We start from the raw sequence: 22,288 nt of genomic DNA on the forward strand, positions 1-22,288 counted from the left end.
TTACGTACTCTGTTCGCAAATTACAGAAAACAAATTTAATTATACATAATTAAAACTTAAACAAGACCAAAGTGAATCAAATAGAGGTAAGTACTATTTAAAACTATTAAAGGCAGTGGAATGTCGAATGCACTTTATACGTTTGTTAAACTAAGTTTATAGTGTAACGTGTGCGCTGTCACTGCTCGCCGCTGCAACTTTGCGTGTTAACTGTGGTTTAGCTAGACTTTTGTTGGAGGGAACCTAGAATTGGAACCTGCACTAGAAGAACTACTATGTAGAAACTAAAATGGACAACAAAATTTAGAAGAACAAGTATGTAGAAACAAATGGTACTTTTTCGAGTATTTGCGGGATCTATTTTTAGTTTATTTGTAGTCTATTTATCTTTATTATCTATTATTTCTATGTTTGCTAAGATTGTTATAAATATAATTCATTTAGGCTACGTTTAATATCAGAGCTACATTTATAACTAAGTTTAAATTATAATATATTTAGTAGATTAGCATTCAAGAAGCCTATATATCATCAAAGTCCATGATGTGGCACCTTAAAATGTTGTACATATTTTTTGGATAAATTATATACATTTACAAATGTAAAAACTATTATAAATAAATAAATATATATGATATACCAATACATCAGATGTCACATTCAAGTCCCTGTTCCGAGTCACCGACAGCCAGCACTCGGCAGCTAGAGCAGCAATGGTTCGATATCAGTGCGCGCGCATCGTCGCATACTGCCGCGAGGGAGCACGTACCTAGTACGACGACAGCCTTATTTATAGAATGCACGCTATTTTGTTACCTCACTTTTATTGTCCATTTGGGCAAAATAAATGGACAATTCTATACTAATGATGTAAATTGTAGAGTTAGTGGTTATATGTGTAAGATGTACAGATATGATGGTACTGTTTTTTTATTTTCAATTGGTTAGACAATATAAATAATAATAATTGATTATTTAATCTTTTATAAATAGTATGCTATAACGATTTATTATAATTATATATTAAACGTAGTAAGTTAATAGAATATTGTATTTTTCTAAAAGAATTTAAAAATCTTAAAAATGAAAATGACACCTTTCTTTTTTATTATTATTTCTATGCAGCACAGTTCTCGTTGCTTCTCAAAAAATGAAAAAGAAAATATGAAAATAATGAAAAAGCAACATAGATTTTAGCTCTCTCCGTATATTATTTTTAATTTTATTTTCGTTTCCAATTTATAACGATGCAGTCTGTCTCTGTGACACTGATCGTCCGCCTCGGTGCCGGGTGACCAGTTCGGGAAGGCGCTCCGATGTGGTCGCACGCGCGTCGAGTGCCCGTACATAGCTCCGCGATCGGGAGTGTATACTCGTACAGTACTAACAAACGCGTTTGATATTTATATATATATATATATATATTGACAATTTGTACCAGTGATTTCAGTGACCATGAAATATTTAGTGGTGGTTTTCCTGGTGGTGGCGTGTGTGACGGCCGCGACCGCCGCTGCTGCCTCATGTGCTCTATCTGAACACTTCTTTGCGAGGCACAACATATCTCATGATAGCGACAATGAAGCAGGTGCGTTTACTAAACAAACTGTTATTATAAATTATATGTTTTTTAATTGATCTTTAAACATTTTATACATTTTAAATAAAAATAACTAAATACTTTAAATGTATAATACTAAATATGTCCTGAAATTTTGTTATTTGGCAGAAGCCTCGCTTGTTAATTGTCATTGATATAGATTTTCAGCATAATACTTGTCTAATATATAAAAGATTGTTTTTAGAAGAGAACTATATATATATATAAATGAATTGCTAAACATTTTATATTTAATACTAAAGTATAACTAATAATATTATTATTAACTTATTTTTTTTATTTATAACTTTAATAAATACATATATAAAATGCAATTACAAGCATATAAGTATAGGTCTCAGGGTAATAAATTGTACATTTATCAACATTACGACATTTACTAGAAATTATGGAAATGTCCACACGAACGGCACATATTATTATAATATATTAACATTATTTAGAATTGTTTGTGTAAAACAACTTAATACTAATATGTAAAGTAGTAGAATTTAACTGAAAATAAAATTTCTAAATCCACGTTGTTTTTTTTTAATTTTTTAAAAAAAGTTTGTTTTCGTTAATAGTAAAGGTTAATTGATCCATTTACTTCTCTAGTGATGTTTATTAAAGAGAGTCTCGGATTACTAAAATAAAGCGATGAGTGTCGAGTGACCGCCGCCGGCGCACGCGTTGCTAACAGACAGTGTCTGATCACTTTCAATTATATCTAATTTACACAGTTTTACAGCCGAAATGTCTCTTATGTAACTTAGTTAAAAAATACTTCTGTTATTTTTTTTAATTTATGATATTTTTGAAAATACCTACACTAATTGTTAACTAGTTTATAATTTTAATTTAAAACGATTCTCGATATATTTTCATTACGAAAATATACCGTCCTATATATTAATTATTTATTTAAAATATATATTTCTCTTTCTTCCCTATGCAAGCAGAGGTTGGCGGAAAATGGAGAACAGAGTGTCTTAAACGTAAAACTGATTTATATACCTAGTACCTAAATATATTTATTAATAGAATCATTCAACAAATTCTATATTACATATTCTAAGCTGCCATATATTCTGTCATACTAAGAATATAATAGTGTTTAATAAGCTGTATTGCTTCTGCATGAATTTGCATTACACATACACCAGCGGGTTCCGCTCGTGAGCTTCGACAGTTGATGGATGGAGAAACATAATTATATTACAGTATTCCTATTCCTATAATATACTACGACTATACCGCTTCTATAATATTATCGACATGACAGTTTAAGATATAAGATAAATATTGATTGATATTTTATACTTTTATAATATACCGTTATATGAACTAAGCGAGTGTAATAGAACTTCATAGAATATTTTATATACTCGTAGATGCTATTTGAATGACTATTGTTTAAGTATTACGTTTTTATAGTTATTAGATATGCTAATTATGTTATGGAAATATTGTGCAAACGACAAGGTCTTTTCAATTATCATTATTGTGGGTACGATCTCCATTCGGGGGAATAAATTATTTTTTATTAATATTTTCATATCTTCGCTCTGGAGCTACGGGAAAAAGCTTGCGAGTTCCGCCAGAACGGAGTGACTCAACACTAAGTTCCTTCTGTTAATGTGCGAGATATAACGTAAATCTGAAAAAATACCTAATTAGTGTATAATAATGAAGAATCTCCAATGACAGCATAATGCGAGTTTGATGCCACCGACGCGCCGTCAGCCAGCATGGCGCTCGCGGTGATTAAACATTACGTTTAATGCAAAAACATTCAGAAGAGAATTACACTGCCTCTTGTGTATTCAAATATGACTCTACTTTACATTAGATTACGATTACATACTAAAATCCGTCATGGCACAGCGGCACAAGGGTGTGACTGTAACGCGACGGTTGTGAGTTCGATCCCCACTCGAGGAAGTGAAATATTTATTTATATTTATATTTCCATTTCTTCGCTCTGGTGTCGAGGCAATGAGTGGCGTTGAGTTCTGCCAATCAACATGCAAACCCTCCAGAAATCGGCACAAAGTGGGGAAAGTGGGGAATCTTAACACTAAGTTCCCTCTGCCTACGCTGTTGTGTGCGGGATACTGCGTGAAGCTGATTTTATTTTTTAAAATAGAACTAATATAACATACTCTACCATAACGACAACATTTCCATTAAAATTAATTATTTCTTTATTCGTTAATTGTTTATCGTATAAAGATAACCTATACTCCTTAGGTATTTAAACGCAAATAATTTTATTAAACTAACTGTCTCCAAGTACGAGTAAACTGACACACAGGCCGATACGTATTTATGTACCTTGCTTTAGACTTTTGATAACATTAATTGTAGACTGTATGCTATTATAATAATAACTTTAAATAGTGTAATGTAAATAAAATGCGATATATGGAGTCAGCTGGTGCGACCCGACACCGACCCGACTCCGACCCTGAACTCCAAGCATGAATGGAACAATCGCTTATTATATTGAATATATCATTTTCGCTACGTAACGTGCCATGTAAGAGTTTATTTGACGAAAAAAACAACAGACAAGTGGAATATTGAATCAGTTGCCGATCGTAAACGCCTTTTTAGGGGAAACTCGAAATGTAGAGTCTGGCAGAACCGCTAGCTAGAAAGGGGCGCGGGGTGAATGGCGGCGGATAGGCTTTGTTACTCGCGCTGGCATTCCTCGCCTGGGAACCGGGAACAGTGCCCCGCGTCCCGCTCCCCCTGCTGCCCCCTGCCCTCCCGCCGCCTCGCCTGCCCTCCCGCTCGCATTCCAGCCCTCTCTCACTTTCATTGTTCCCGTCGGCGCGGGAGGTCGCCGCTCCACGTACAAATAATGGAACCAGTTGTTTAAGTGGGGAGGACTTGTTGGCTCACTCCAATAAACACGTTCAGAGCAATCGTAAATGACATTTAGGGAAAACGGGGCAATTGGAAATATCGATAAAAACCTCAATCGACAACGTTTCGGCATAAATTATCAATTTACGTCCCAGCCCTAGGGAACGCTTGTTAAGCTTTTGTTTCATCATTTCTAGTTATTTTTCCGGAATTATAATTTGATAGGAATGAAAAATTTGCCGTAGAAAATGTTTCATTATTTTTCAAAATGGCGAATATTTCTATTTTAATTACAAATTATAAGATAAAAATATATTTAGTAAAGATGTACTCGAATAATATGGCTCTCCTCTTAATGAAATCATCCCCTAGTAATAACAATAGGGTATTATCATTATAATTTATTACCCACTTCAGGCTTACTCATCGTGCCCGCTGCGAACAGCAGGTATCTTCTACTTCGCTTTTCTTAATGTGAATCATGCGATTAGGTTTTTTTGCTGATCGTGATGTGATGATTTTGTGATTGTGAACCTCATACTTTCACGCTGTATCCCGCACACAGCAGGATAGGCCGAGCTGAAACTAGTGTTAAGACATTCCATTCCCCATTTTCCGCTAGATTCTGGAGGACTTTGACCTCAGGACGAAGAAAATGAAAATATTATATTCTCAATTCCTCGAGTGGAAATCGAGCCTACAACCTGTCACGTTACAATAACACTTTGAACCCCTGGGCCACGACTGGCCTCAAAAGCAGCAAGGTAATTCATCAGTTTTAAATAGTCTACTATAGAACTCTTAGTAGTCTATTAAAAACAAATAAATAGCTTTGTAGCGAATCATACTAAAATAATAAATATTACCTTTCAATATAAAATAATAAGGCTCCTTGGACATATTTTCTTTAAGCTTACAATAACTAACGTGACTCTCGGGTCATAATAGCCCGCATATGAAGGCAGCAGCTGCAGCTTACCTATATATGTATGTTTCATTATCAATTCTTATAGAAAGATATTTGACATTTGCAATTTATAAGTATTATATTTTCTATTTTAAGGTTAGGAATATATGTAGTTTTATTATTCTATATAATTTATTTAAAGCTAGTTTGGCGCAAGGATACGAGTGTGTGACTGTAAGCGTGACAGGTTGTGGGTTTGATTCCCACTGGAGGCAATAAAATAATTATTTAATATTTTCATTTCTTAGCTCTGGAAACGGAAAAGCGCGGCGTTAAGTTTCGCCACACACCAAACGCCTCCGGAATCCAGTTGAAAGTGTCTTAACACTGTCCCATATTCCTTCTGCCTTCCACAGAGTAAACCTAAAAAAAAATCACATTCTCCATTTTTTTCGAACATTTTAGTGAATCACGTATATACTTTAAATCATTGGAAGAGCCGTATTAAATTTTGATTCATTTCGGTTGTTCGGAATGCCATTGTGTTGGACCGTACCTGCGCCGGCGCAGGTACAGCGGGCCGTTCCGAAATTGTTTATATGCTTTGACAAATACTTCTTGTAACTTGCGAAGCCTTATCTCTTAACGAGTTGGCACGACTGTTATGAATATTATACTCTTAGTAGCTTGGAACATATTTAATTAAACTTTTTGTATTTGTATGGCAATTAAGATAAAGCTTTAGTATTAAAGATAACTTATTAAAACGTATATGTTTATTTTTTTTTAACTATATTACAATTATTAATAATATTTATTTAGAAACATGGATTACTGTGTTTAGATTATATTTAATTAAAAATTGGATAACCAAAGTCCATTTTCCCCAATCAGACTTAAAAGGGTATTTTTTAAAATGAAATTTTAATTTACATAATGTTTTACGTGGTAGCTAGTGTTGTGCAGTAGCAAATTATGTATAATAACGTTACATTTTTAAAAGTAAAATGTAGCGTTTAAAAACGGCAATTGAATTTTCATGTTTTGCATAGCACGTGCTAGCTTTGACTCCGTGCCTTGATTGGGTAAATGCGATAAAATACTGTTATGAATATAAGTTATTAAGGACAGTAGTGACAGAAAAGGGTGTGACTGTAAAGGCGACAGGTTGTAGGTTCGATTCCCACTCGGGAAAATGAAATATTTAATAAATTCATTTATTCTGGTGCGTAGGGAGCAGCAAGTCTAAACACTGCGTTCCCTCTGCCTGCTCTGCTACATTCAGGATACAATGAGAAGCAAAAATATAAATTATATTAAAATAAGCAAAAACTATAAATCTTTTATAAAAAATCTTCTTACTTCAAAGGAATTAGTTAAGAATTCGTTAATGGGAATATTTTTGACAAAAGAAATTATGCATTTACATATTAATGCAACTTAATTAAGGGGCCAGGAAGAGTCTAAAACATAAAGAGTACTTAATAAACAGCTGTTAATAGGAGCGGAAGTTACAAGATTAGTATCGTGGCCATTTCCTTCTAATATAAATTTTAAAAACATAAGATAATTAAAATAAGCTGAATAAGCTTCACGCTGTCGAGACAGCCGGGGAGACAGAGGGAACCTAGTTTTAAGGTACTCCATTCGTCTTTTTCTGCTGAATTCTGGAGGCAGTGCGAAACGCCGTGCTTTGTCTGGACACCAGAGCAATATAAATTTAATTAAATATTTCATTTCCTCGAGTAGGAATCGAACTGACAACCAGTTCCATTTACAGTCACATGCGCTCCTGCACCAGGACTGGCTTCAAGATACATTCTCACTCAATCTCTTTAGAGTGTGAAAACTCAGCTAACGACCTCTCGCCGTAGAGACTGATTGAGGCGTTAATTCCGCCTTCTCTTTGTCGAGTTCATCCGTCTCTTTCCGCTTTTAAATATCTAAAGGGCGTTCAGCTAATTCAGTTCCATTATCCCGTAGTGGTTTAGCCGTCGAACATTTTCAGAAATGGCTATAATTTAAAAACTTTTGTCAACTCCGAACGCTTTTAGTGGTGATAACTTTTAAATGTGAGCTTTCTTTTGGATGATGTTATTATCGTGGAGTTTTTTATTCTTGCTATTTAGCTAGTTGCAAGGAAAGTTATCTATATACGTTTTATTTTAAAATAGAATAATTCGTCGCAAGAAGCCTAGTGTTATGTCACTTCGCTTTACGCTTTCTGACGAATTCTGAAGGCAATGCGTAATGAGTAGCGGAACTCAACGCCGCGCTTTGCCTTGGCACTAGAGCCAAGGAATGAAAATATTAACTACTTCGAATGGGTATCGAACCCACAACCTGTTGCGTTTGTTGAGATGCTTATGTCTCTGAGCCAAAATAGACCTCAAATATTCTTTCATTTACATATTCCGCATTATATCCATTCACATCCAGTACAAGAATAACCAAAGCTAAAAATAATTTAGAAAATGTAAGCTACAAGTATTAATTAAGAAATGCAACTTGTTAAAAGTAATAATTGTAAAGACAGGAGAAATTTTAAAACAAAAATATTGCGAGAATTCTTTTAAAATCTGGGGCCATCTTTACTTAGCTCTATAGATAAATCAGATACCGAGTGAATGTCCTAGTGCTGAATTAATTAGCTAAGATAAGATCGTGCTAATTATTTGAGAGTCCATTAGACTGGCCCTGCTTTACTACGAGGCAAGTAAATGGGTTATCGTTTATATTATATTTAACAGATAAAAGTAATTTATAAGTTAAATTAATTTTATACAAAATAGGAATTTATAATTGTGTCGTTTTTCTATATACAATATATTTAAAATTGTTATTTTCTTTCATTGTGTGTCTTATCTTTCTTGAGACTAAAGAGAGTTAAAAACTTGAGAACTTCTCAAACTTGAGACTAAAGAGAGTTAAAGAAATAACAATATTTTATGCAAAATTTAAGCTATCAAATGAAAACCTCTTTATATTTAATAAATTTTATTTGGAAAATTAAAAGATATTATCAAATTCTAGATTAAAAACGGATATTACTAAGTTATCGTTATAGGTAAAAAGTTATCTTGGAAAAGCAGGTCAGACGGTAGAATATAACGAAGTTGAGATTTAAATTTCCCCCCAGAGGCAGCCGCGCGGGGGCGTCGCCTGCCACTGACAACGTTAATAAAAAAATTATGACATTACAGTACTTCTCGTTTATCAAATTTCTTGAGTCATACTGAACGAGATCAAATGTTTATTTTAGTATGGTAGTAAGAAATTAAATTAAATTAGCTTCAGCAGTTTAGACAGAGGGAACCTTGTGTTAAGTTCCCATTCCCTATTTTCCGCCGAAATTTTCGTGGTATTGTGTGTTAATAAAAAATAATTCTTTTCTTCGAGTGGGGAACCTTCTTCCTCCTTGTGCCAGGACGGCTTCAAAGGTAGTAATATATTGAATAATAATATAATTTATACTTATATTATGCATTCAGAAGCGATGTATGCAGAAACTTTTGCTTATTCTAGTAGTCCTTTCCACTCGTATCGACACGATAGCTGGAAGCGAATGAACTTTTAGCTTTACAACTCTCATATTATTACAGGAATATGCTACTTTGAAATCAGGACTCTATCAATAATATAATTTTTGTATTAATATGCGATATTAATTTTACTATAAGGCCGTCGTGGCCCAGTGCTAGAAGAGTGACTGTAACGGGACGATACTGGGTTCGATCCCCACTCGAGAACATGAATTATTAATTATTAATATTTTCATTTCTTCACTCTGGCATCAATTACTACTTAACACAATGCCCTAACACTGGGTGCTTAATTTAACTGGTTACTTAAAGCTTATTTATTTTAGTTTTATTTACAAAATAATAGGTTTAATTACATTTTTTATCAGCCATATCACTTACAGCTAAATGTAGTGGAAACAGTTTTTTATATATAAAATATATGTTCTCCTAAACTCTGTAGACCACAACCATTAGCAGTTGTCACGTTGACCAGACCAAGTGGTGGTATTGGTTACACCCTCGCGGGCTTCATATCAGGTTACTGTGAGTCATAGAGGCGATTGCCTTTTTCATTGATAAAAAAAGTCTAAAAGTAGAACTGTAAATATGTTAAATATTGAAAATAAAATGCTATTATCTAAATCCGATAAAAAAATGCTTTTATTTCTGCTAATTTGATACGAACACTATTAAATAATTCCACAGATTTTACCAAAATTCTTTTTTTCAAAGACAGTAGTAATATCAATTTTACTATATTACTTCAAAGAATAAAATATTTAATATAATTCATAGGTTTAATGGTCTTTAAACAAAGGCATACGCTAACCACAGTTCTTAGTGGGCTGTATCAATATCGAACAGAACAGGTGGACGAGACCATATCAGTTTCACCCCTGAGCGTTTCCTATTTAGTTACCCAGTACGAGTGAGTCATGGAACGGCACGGGTCAAATGCACGCTTTACTAAAATCTAACAATGACTTTCCTTGCTTGGTTTTATTATTATATTTTATGCAATTTATGTAGACAGTAATAAAGTAATTTAGATCTAGGTCATCTAGTTCATTAGTATATACTTGATATAGAAGTTTTGGGTTCAAAATTTTCACGTCTCAGGTTATAGAATATTTATGCTGTAAATATAAATTTTCTTTTACATGAAACATTTCCTTATTATTTTTTTTTTGTGTCTTGCTGTATACTGCGCTTGCCAGGGTAGCCAGAGTAAATCAGGAAACCTAGTGTTAAGACACTTCCGTTTCCCACTTTCCGCCGAATTCTGGAGGCATTGGATGGCAGAACTCAACGCCGCGCTTTGCCTCGACACCTTCTGGTGAATGAAGATATTAAACTTTTCATTTCCTGGAGTGGGAATCGAAACCAAAACCTACCCGATTGAACAGCCTTATGCTGAACCTAAATAGGTCAAACTTGGGTTATGGGAACTTGGGAATCTCAAACTTGGGTTCTGCCTGTCTCCCCGTAGTATTCGTATAGATAAGCAATACCTAACGAATAAATATTATATTTGTATTATATTATCAGTAAATACAATATAAATATAAATATTTAACTTAGTGAGTTAGAGCAAAGTACAGTGACTCCACGCTATAGATAAATTAGATAGGTAGAATACCGCGTAAGGTCAGCTCATGCCGGTACCAATCGTCTGGGGAACTGGATCGGAACGAAATATTCGTGGGCTGCCGAGTTACCGACCTACTTACCATTTATTTAAATTACCTACTCATTTATATTATATTTGGGTTAACTTATATAGGATTTTTTAAGGTTTTTTTTATTTATTTTCACTCTGTATCCCGCATATAGCAGGGTAGGCAGTGGGAACCTGGAAACGTTGTTTTAAGATACTCCTCACTTTCCACCTAATTCTGTAGGCATAGCGTGTTTAGTGGCGCAACTCAACGCCGCACTTTGTCTCATTACCAGAGCGGAAAAATGAAAAAATATATATTTCATTTCTTGGAGTGGAAATTGAACCGACAACCCGTCGCATTTACAGACACGCGCCTGTTACTCACGACTAACGTCTATCTTAGTACTTGCCAAATAATAAATATAAAATTAATATATTTTAAACTTTCTCCTTTCCGTTTTAAAATGCCAAATTAAGAAACGTCGAAGCTCGCTAACATGTGGTTGTTGTGGTTGACGTCACAGGATGTGCTAAATATATTTTATGGTCTCGCCTCGCAACTAAATAACGTCTGCCACCGTCGGGGACGCGGCCGCGGACTTCGTACCTACAAGTACCTACAAACAATTGATTTTAAGTAGGAACCTACCGCGTACTGAAAGTAGACCACTTTCCTGCATAAACACTTCAGTATTGTCTTAGTTTCACGCTGTTTCATGCATATAGCAGGGTAGACTGAGGGAACATAGTGTTAAGACACTCCGTTTTCCAGTTTTCGTAAAGGTGAAATTTAATATTTATTGAATATTCCATACGTTCGAGTGAATTGGGGATCGAACAAACAACTACTATTACTTTACATATACTTGGCCTCAAATTACCTAAATAACCAAGTAAACATACAGTGTCTCCAGAATTCGGCGTAAAATGGGGAACGGAGTGTTCCATCACTAGGTTCCTTCTGGTATAGCAATATGACAATACATCGCGTACTCCACAATAGAATACTATAAGTATCTATTACGTACGAAATATGAATCGGCTGTGATATGACGTGTTCTGATAGTGAGGAGTCAGAGGCAATTTATCGCTTGATTTGATTAAATCAATTTATCCGTGACAGTGAAATGGCTCTCTTCCTGTCAGTTCCGAAACCGTCTTCGTCGTTCGTTATCGTCAAGAAATCTTAGAACTGAAAGTGACATCTCTAATTCGATATATACAATTCAATATATATTTATTAAATAAGAAAGAGGTCATAGTGCCGCAATGGCACAAACGTGTGACGGTTCTGGCTTCGCTTCCCATTCGGGGAAATAAAATATTTAATAATTTTATGTACTGGTTGTGGTAATTAGTTGTGGCAAAGCACGGCGTTAAGTTCTGCCACTCAACACGCAATGGCTTTAAAATTCGGCGGGAAGTTCGGAACGGAACGGTCCTTATGGGCCTCTGGCCTTGACCCTAGACCACGGTGTGAGAGACTCACTGAGACTGATAACCCGAGGGGAATAAAAATGTACGTGAGGATGTTACAGCATGATATTTCCTTCTTATGATAAAGAAATTTCCTTTGTTATTTATGACAATATTGAGATATAGAAAACCATATGGTATATTTTCTTTAAAAGATTTCTCACAAGTTTCCTCAACCTGTCCTTGACCTACTATCCGAATAAGAGGTACGCCAAGAGATTCAAGACGTACGAACATATGACAACATACAAATAGCTTCCTCTTTATTGAACGGGGAGGGGACCTTGGGTTACGGCGCTTTTTAATTTTACTTTACAATGGAAGGATTAGATAAGCTTTGTGAAATATGGTACGAAGAGCTTTTTGTATCGTAATAATGTTAATAATATTTAGATTTGTAGAATATGAAAAATTCTTCTTATTTATTATATTGTTTATGTGAAAGTTTATGAGGTTAGATGCTTGTTCTACTTTTACCCAAAAACTAATGAACGCAAAATATTTTAAGCAAGGATGTAGTTTTGAATTTTCTATTTTTCTAACATTAAATATGAACTACTCTGAATTGTATAATCTTTTTCTTTAGAACTCTAAGTTGCTTTTTATTATTATTTACCTGCCAATTGTATTTGTCTATACCAACTTAACTGACCGTTTTACAATAATCTGAGGTGCTTGTGTTATCTTTTGTTCCTAATGAAGATTTTGTAAAAGGAACGAAGCAGGTACTTGTCAAATTTGTTTAGAGATTATTTTATTATCGCCTCTTTAAGTACACAAAGAAATATACTCACAATAAAAAGCGATTTTTAAATGAGTGACTCTTTCTGTATATTAAAAGTTATAACAAAGGAAGTAAAATACATAGTTGGTACCGTTGTGGCACAGGGACACGAGGATGCGACTGTAACGCGACGGTTGTGGATTCGATCCCCATTTGGCGGTAATAAATTATTATATATCAATATTTTTACTTCTTCGCTCTGATACGCTCTGGCGTTGAGCCCTACCACTCAACAGACAATGCCTCTAAAAATTCAGCGGAAAATGAAGAATAGAGTGTCTTAACACTAGCTTCCCTCTGCCTACCTTACCATATGAGGGATATTGCGTGAAGCTGATAAGAAAAATAGTTTTAACATTTATACTTATTATTTTATATACATATATTATTCCCCACTATTGAAAACATATACGGAAAACATGTACTAATCTATACACCCACAAATAGTCTGTAATAGAAGTTCGATCTGATCTAAGTCCGAGACGGACGGCTCCATATCGATTACACCGACGGGCGCTAAACAATTCTTACTGAGTGCCCGCGCGATTAATTAAGCTTGGATAGCGAACCCTCGCCCTTTATAATTAATTCGATTGTATTGTTTTTCCTTGAATTTTACGGTGGAAGATTGTTTATTATTGTTATGTAGGTAAGTAGGTTTCTTCAGCTACGCGGCGTTTATCTCCGCCACTAAACACGAGGTGTATCGAATATTCAACAGAAAATGTGGAATAAAGTGTCTTGACAATAGGTTCCCTCTGCTTACCATTTCTGATTCAAAATTTCATTAAATCTGGCTACATATTAAAAAACCTTTTTGTTGGAAATATTGGTAAAAAGTGCAAATAATTTTATTGTGATAACCTAAATATTTTTTTATGAAGTTTCAATGCTATATTCAATGAAATTTGTTTTGTTTCAGGTAATAAAGTCTCTTAATACCGACAACAGGATCAACAGTAAATGCTGGAGCAAGAATATGACTTTCCCTTGGCCATAGCACAAGCTCGTAACTATATATAGTAAATTGTTTATTTTTTATGAATTTACCAAAGACATATCTCTTACTATTAATTAACGAAAATTATGGTAAGCTAAATAAGTTTTAGATTTTTTACTTTTTGTACCTTCTTTCCTCTTTAGACATTTTTTTTGCAATAATTTTTATGAACTAAAATTTTGTTTCGAATTTCGATAGTTACGTAAGTGACGACGTTCATTTATTAGACACACCTTTATCCTTTTACTAGCGGCCCGCTCGCGGTTACTCCCGCGTGAACTATGCTATTATTAATTTCTGTCTCCATGACTACGTCCTAGTGACGTCTTTGAAAAATTTGTTACTTGATGAATTTATTAATTAAAAGATCAAAGAAATTTATAACGTAGTTTAATAATTGACGAGATTCCACAGAGCACAGATAATATCAAAAGTTAGTACAAAAGTGAGGTGACACATTCTGCCATAGTGTTGTATCAATCGGTAAAGTCAAATTTTAATATTTCAACACTCTCACCAAATTTGAACTTTAAATCTACAAGTTATACAAAAGCAGAAGAATTCAACACTCTCACCAAATTTGAACTTTCAATCTATAAGTTTTACAAAAAATATAAAAATGTTCATTTTAACTTTAACCATTATGCACTTACATTTAACAAACTCTTAGTAACTACACTTACAACTTGAGTTGTCATACTTAGTTAATACAATTTTATAAAATTGATAATTGTTTAACACCAATTTTATCTCTAAGATATTGAAATTTTTCTTTGGGTAAAGCCTTAGTAAAGATGTCAGCATATTGTTCTTTGGTATTTACATATTTAAGATCTATTTCTTTCTCTAAATATTTTTCTTTAATAAAATTATATCTTATATCAATATGCTTGCATCTTTTGTGGTAATCTACATTTTTAATTAAACAAATTGCACTTTGATTGTCAATGTTTAAACAGATAGAGTTCTGGTTAAATGCATTTATATCTATTAATAATCTTTTTAACCATATGGCTTCTTTGGTTGCTGAACATGCAGCCATGAATTCTGCTTCAGTAGTGGATAATGCCACACTGTGTTGACGTTGTGTTGCCCATGTCACAGCAGCACTATTTTTTATGAATATATATCCTGTCAAAGACCTACGTGTGCAAGTATCTTTTGCATAATCTGCATCGCTGTAGCCTTCAAGGCAGCTCTTCGAGGGCGAGTAGCATAGACCATAGTCTTTTGTTCCTTTTAAGTATCTAAATATTTTCTTTACAACATTCCAATGTGTTTGATTATAACTATTCAAATAGCGACTCACCAAACTGACTGCGTACATTATATCAGGCCTGCTTACCACTGCAAGGTGCATTAGTGAACCAACAGCTTCTCTGTACTGTATATTCTTGTCTGGTGTTTCAGTTCCCTTTTCTAGAGTTGTATGCGGGTCAACTGGAATGTTATTACTGTTAGCATTGTTCATATCAAACTTACATAATAATCTCTCAATGTATTTTGTTTGGTGGATAAAAATACATTTTTCAAATCTTTCTAATTGCATTCCTACAAAATTCTTTGGATCACTCTGTGTAATTTCAAAATTATCTTTAAGTTCACATATTACTATCTGTAATGCTTTGTTTGACTTTGACATTAGTAGACCGTCATCAACATATAGTAATAAATAGATATTATTATTATCAACATTTCCAAGATAAACACATCTATCTGCATGGCTGTTCTTAAATCCATATTTCTTAAGCAGATTGTCAAATTTTTGATTCCAGCATCTTGGTGCTTGTTTTAAACCATAGAGTGAACGATTAAGTTTACATACCTGATTTGGTGAGACATCCAAACCTTCAGGTGCTCTCATATAAATGTCTTCTTTCACATCTCCATATAAAAATGCAGTCTTGATATCAAACTGCATCATTTCATATTCATGTTGAACAGCTTCTGAGAGTAAGATTCTTATTGAATCATATCTTGCTGTTGGTGAGTAAACTTCAGTGTAGTCAATATCTTTTATTTGTCCACATCCTTTGGCACATAGTCTTGATTTAAACACTGACCCATTATCTTTTACTCTGAAAACCCATTTACAGTTAATTAGTCGTACTCCTTTTGGTTTTTCAATTAAACTCCAGGTGTTGTTCTTTTGGTGTGCATTTAGTTCTTTCTTGATTGACTGTTTCCATTTCTCAGCATGCACATTGTCAGTGGATATTGCTGCAGCATAGGTTTCTGGAACATTACTTAAATATTCATTCCCATTATCAGTACGGAGTGTTTTTATATTAAAACCAAGTTTATTTTCCACTAAGGCTTTAAATTCCTTAAATTTTTCAAACACTTCTGATTTCTTATTTAATATGTATATAAATACCTTTCGAGTGAAGTCATCAATGAATGTAACAAAGTAACGGGCACCTCCAAGAGATGATACCTCCATGGGTCCACAAACATCAGAGTGGATGAGTTCCAGTACATTTTGAGCTCGTGATCCCTCAGTAGGGAAAGGTATTCTTGATTGTTTTCCTTGTAGACAAGAAATACATATTACTTTTTCTTTATTTTCCAACTTCAATCCAGAGCTTTCTGTTAATTTATTCAAGTCTTCAAAATTTAAGTGAGCCATTCTCTGATGCCATAAATACCAGTCATTTTCTTTTGTTACAGATGTGTAGGCAGGCATACTATGAGTATTCAGTTTGTACATATTATTACTCATCTTTGCAGTGGCAACTTGTTCATTATTTCTGTTTGATATTTTACAACCTTTGTGATCAAATTGTACTTGACATCCATTTTTAATAATTTGACTGACAGATAAAAGATTGGTGGCCAAACCAGGAACATAAAGAACATCTTTAACTTGAATTGTATTCATCTTGCCATTACTGCCGATCACATTTAAATTTACTTTACCACAAGATTCCACTAAAAGTTTCTTGTCATCTGCCACTTTTATTGTATTTATTGGTGGTGGTATTTTGTCATATAGCCAGTCACTGTGCATAGTCATATGCATTGACGCTCCAGAGTCTATAAACCATCCATTTTCATTGTCTTCTGTCGCAGAAAATACTGCCACATAGTTTCCACTTTGATCTGACTGTTTCTTCTTATGCCAACAGTGTTTACTTATATGTCCATATTTGTTACACACAAAACATCTTGGACCTTTACTTTTAGTTGTTTTCTCTGAAGCTTGTTTGGCAACCTGCAACTTATTCCCTTTGTGTTTATTCACATATAAAGCATTACTTTCAGAGCTTCTTACATCTTGTAATAGCTTAGTTTTCACAGAATCAGCAGTTATTACCACACCGGAGCTTTCAAGTGCCATGATCATTGGCTGGTATACTTCAGGTAAGCCAGCTAGCAATAGCGTACCAAGCCATTCATCATTTACATCAAATTCTATATTTCTTAACTTGTGTGCTGTTGATATTATCTTGTTTACATAGTCTTCTATGCTTTGACATGATTCTAATGTTGTGGTTATCAGATCTCTCAATAAGCCAACCTTTCGCGTCAATCCTTTGTCATCAAAAGCTCTAGAGAGGTTATTCCACACCTCCTTGGCAGATTTCGCCTCTTGTATATGTACATAGTTGATAGGATGTACCAATAAAATTATTTTAGACTTAGCTTTTGTGTCAAGTTTGGGGTCAACTGTTTCTTTCGCTGTGACACATTGCCACAAGTCCTCGTGCTCAAGATACGTTTGAACGGCGAATCTCCACGTTGGATAATTCTCTCTTCCAGTCAGTTTTTCAATCAGTGCCATCGTATTTGTAGAAGACATTTTGCTGATGAAGAGATTGCAAGAAACAGGAAAGCACGTGTTGACTTTAAGGTTATGACTATTCGGAACTACTATTATTACGAATTCAATGAAACTTTTATACTGTTTTATACTGTTAACTGTTTTGAAAGATTAATCAGGTGGTCTGGGCCCATAACCTGATGAATTTATTAATTAAAAGATCAAAGAAATTTATAACGTAGTTTAATAATTGACGAGATTCCACAGAGCACAGATAATATCAAAAGTTAGTACAAAAGTGAGGTGACACATTCTGCCATAGTGTTGTATCAATCGGTAAAGTCAAATTTTAATATTTCAACATTACTCCTAGCATTTGTAGTAACGAAGTTTCATACAAACTTTCAACACCAAAAACAACCCCTTAGAAGTCGAATATTGCAAATTTCCGTTTTAGCGAGCACCTACGTCCTATAAATAACTCCTATGCAAAATTTGAGATTCCTAGCACTCGTAGTTTCTGAGATTTCGTGATGAGTGAGTGACCTTTCGACCTGACCTTTTATACCTTTTTTTATACCTTTTTTTATACCTTTTTTTATACCTTTTTTGACCTTTTATATATATAGATAACTTCTGGTACCGCAACTGGTTGTTGATTCGATCCCCACTCGGGGAAATTAAATATTTATTTGAATTTATATCTGCATTTCTTCGTTCTGGTGCCGAGACTAAGCCAGACTTTGAGTGCCACCACCCAACATGCAATGCCTGCAGAATTCGGTGGAAAGTGGGCAACGGAGTGTTTTAACCCTAGATTCCCTCTGCCTATCCTGCTGCGTGCGGGATACAGCGTGAATCTAATTTAATTTAACGTACTTTCAATCCAGTCATAACCAAGTATAATGCAGAATTAGATGTGCCTATAACTTTAAATCAAGTACATATCATTGAAAAGGAAGCGAGTAGGTATCATAAAGGACGAGTCACTGGCCGCATACAAAACATCATGCAACATATTGCGTCGTGCGAGATGCATGAAGTCTAGAGTGAATAGAATGCAATATCGGTGTCGGTGCCAAGTTGAAGTTTTAATTACGATTTCTCACTAACTTTAAACGGTTTTAAACCTCCCCAATTTTCCCCATTGGCGCGGCGGACATGTCATTTTTAGGGCTGTTCGTGTACGAGATGGTTTTGTAAAACTCGGTGTTGCCACTTACGTAGTACAGATTTGAGCTATGAAAGTTTTTTTTTTAAGTTTTTTTTTTATAATAGTTTGTACTGAATTGTATCCGCTTAAAATTTATAAATAATGATGAGTTGCACACTTACGAGATATTTCTTCGTATAATTAGTATCTAATCTAATATAAAAATATTTTTCATCTTCACCGCATACTTATGATGTGGTTTTCTGATATATTGGTAAAGTCAAATTATATGAAGTAATTTGTAATATTGAATGCATAAAGTAATTCCCAAGAGTCATACTTTTTTGTGTTTTTTTTTAATTAAAAAAATAAATAGGGTTTTTTTTGTACCATACATAATTTTCTATCGCGTATAAAAAAAGCAACTCATCGGTAAATATTTTAAACATATATTTTCCTTAAAAAACCACAAACGCTCATATTGTAAGACTTATATTGGATTCTCTTTTCTATAATATACAATTGACTTGACGATAAAGAATATTACGCTGCCAAATTCGAATGTTGCCACAACAAGTACACAGTGTATTCTATCAAGGTAAACTCAATTTAGTCGGCTAGCTACACAAGTCTTCCGCTATCAATATCAATCAGAGACGGTCATGCAATCCTGTTTAGGCTTGTTTGCGTTGCTTGACTGCAGCAGACAGTGGGCTTTGGCAATCGAAAGGTTATTTAGACATCAATTCAGCTTTTGCAAGGGATTATTCGAATAGATTGAGAATATTACATGAATGTTTGGGAACCTTATCTTAATAAGTATCTTTCCGCTGTATCCCGCACGTAGCAAGGTAGGAGCCTAGTGCTAAGACGACTAAGAGAGTTTTGACGGCAATTAACGGCGGAACCCAATGCCGCGCTTAACCTCGACACTAGTGCGAAGAGTGCTTTGGTGCCCCTGTTCTGGCCTCTTCTAATTAGAAACCTAAAAGCGTAGAAAAAGGATAATAAAAAATTGTAAATCCTCTTAAAAATGGTTATTACACTGCTTAATTAAGTACAAATTATTCAAATTGAAGGATTATCTCTTGTAACGTACGTATTAGGTACCGGAGCAACTATTCGTCTCCCACGGTCGGTGTCGTGGCCTGAGACGAAACTCATTTATAAAATTGACACGAGGTGATATGCCGAAACTAGAGCGCGTCTGGCCGTACTCTAAGGGTCTCTGGTTAACAATTTGCTATGTAATCTAAATTATTTAAATTACTTATAAATTAATGAATGAGATTTGTATGTTTTGGGAACCTAGTGTTACGACTCTCTGTTGCCCACTTTCCACTGAATTTCTGAGGTATTATGGGTTGAGTGGCGAAACTCAACGCCGGAGATTAAGTTTTTTTCTTCCAAACATATAAAATGGATATAAGTAATATTTTTATTTTTGTATTGTTTAAATACTTGAGACTAAAGTGTATGTTTTTATTAATTAAAATATAATATGCTGTACAAATAATATCCTTTTTATATATTTTGACATGGTTTTATTGAAAAACAAAGAAAAGAAAAGCAGCAGCTATATTCCTACACACATATCCCAGAAAGGTCATTTCATTTCGGTACGTTAGTATTCTTATAATATATTTTAGGAGAAAAATTTTTCATTTGTGTGGGCGATCCAGCCAGCCAGCCAGCCGGCCAGGGCACCTTGCGACACTGCCATCGCATTCCTGACACGTACTGGGTGTGAGTTGGGGCAGACTGAAATATAGACGAGTGGAGACGGCTGGAAATGAAGTGCTTGTTTATTATTTCTGCTAAATGTTTCTGAATTATGACCTTTAGTGATGTTTTTGGAAAGTGTGTGAATGGAGCATAGTGTTTTCCTATAGGTTTCTTTAATATTTATATGGAAATTTTGTGATAAAAATGAAAATTGAAGAACTGTAATTCGAATTTTATTTTTAATTGGATTTTTATTTAATTTTTATGATTAAATACAGCGTTCCTTTTATTAAATAAAAAAGATCAAGGAAGCGACATTCGTTATATAGTTTAAAATAAGTCTTTCATATATATAAAAGACAAAGAAACTGTGTAATATAATAATATTTAGTTTGATATTGAATTAAATAAATATTTCTTTGTAATATTCCTAACACGTCATTATTCGTAACATTCTTATTTATACGGCGAGATATGAAAACCTCTCGGAATCAATTTCGTATTCAAGGGCCACATCGGCCGTATGCTCGAGGCTGCTCTGCTGTGAAAAAATTATGCTTCTCAACGTTGTTGAACATGCTGTATAAGATTATTGTAGGCTCACATAGCATTTAAATTATTATATTTATTTCATTGAAAGGAAAGTAAAGTAATTCTTATCATTTCTTTAGTTATTCTCGAATTGAGATTGTGGCTCTATGGTATGACGTCAGGTTCTGGTTGTGCAGCATTGGACTTCGCAATTCAACAGGATATTTCGGACCAGTCGTGGTGCAATGGCACAAAGTGCGACTGTAAACGCGATAGGTTGTAGGTTCGATTCCCACTCGAGGAAATTAAACATATAATATTTCCACTTATTCCACTCTGGTGTAGAGGCAAATCGACTGTAAACACGATAGGTTGTAGGTTCGATTCCCATTCGAGGAAATTAAATATATATTATTTCCACTTACTCCACTCTGGTGTCGAGGCAAATCGCGCCGTTGAATACCACCACTCAATACGCAAAAACCCAGAACTCGGCGGAAAATAGGGCACGTAGTGTCTTAACACTAATCCTCTGCCTATCCTGCTGTGTGCGGGATACAGCGTGACGCTAAAAAAAGGATATTTAAGTTTTGTAATTCAAATCAGATTCCATGCTTTAATAGCACCAATCGTATTTTATTGGTGTGCAGTCAGATTTTTTACTAAATAGCTACGTTTAAGATTCGACTTAGGTAATGTATTTCTAAACTGGTTTGAAAATAATTCGCTTTTTTATTCCACATGGATGTATTACGTAGATGTTGAGTCATTTTTACTGTACCTAGCAAAAAATAGGACCGTCCGTCTAAGACACAAGCTTGTGACTGTAAAACGACGGTAATGGGTTCGATTCCCATTATTATTATATATGACTTATTATTTAATTGGCTCTGGTACCGTGTCGTTGAGTTCTGCTACTCATCACGCCTCGAAAATTCTACTGAAAGTGGGTACCGAGTGTTTTAACACTGGGTTCCCTCTGCCCACCTTGCTAAAAATATAATTTTGACTCACTTTAGACCTGTTTGAATAAGTATGATAGTTAAAAATTATCTGCGTGAATTGTGTATCATATTCTCACGAAGATATTAATAGTAATAAATGTTCTTTATTAGGAACACAAAAAATCGCTTTGCAATTGTATGGCCAGATGAGACTTTAGATAACTATTTGATTTAAAGATTACGATTATTCGATGATCTCATCCTTAAATAAGTATTTGTAGTTTAGTTGAGATCGTCAATTGTCTTTGAAAAGTTTTATATATTTACTTAATATGCATGATAAGTGT

The 22,288-nt window shown here is 34.3% G+C and overlaps 1 protein-coding gene across 1 annotated transcript in view; it reads left to right on the forward strand.

Annotated features, from left to right (window-relative positions):
• Positions 1 to 1,301: 1,301 nt before the first annotated feature.
• dally (division abnormally delayed protein) overlaps positions 1,302 to 22,288 on the forward strand; it is an 88,747-nt gene continuing 67,760 nt past the window's right edge. The window contains exon 1 of the mRNA XM_085193290.1: positions 1,302 to 1,588. Coding sequence (XP_085049416.1) covers positions 1,456 to 1,588 — 133 coding nt within the window. The 5' untranslated portion in view covers positions 1,302 to 1,455. The remainder of the gene's footprint in view (positions 1,589 to 22,288) is intronic.

The sequence above is a fragment of the Heliconius melpomene genome, chromosome 11 (assembly GCF_056956725.1).
Source record: "Heliconius melpomene rosina isolate 202511_hmr_F chromosome 11, ASM5695672v1, whole genome shotgun sequence".
NCBI lineage: Eukaryota > Metazoa > Arthropoda > Insecta > Lepidoptera > Nymphalidae > Heliconius > Heliconius melpomene.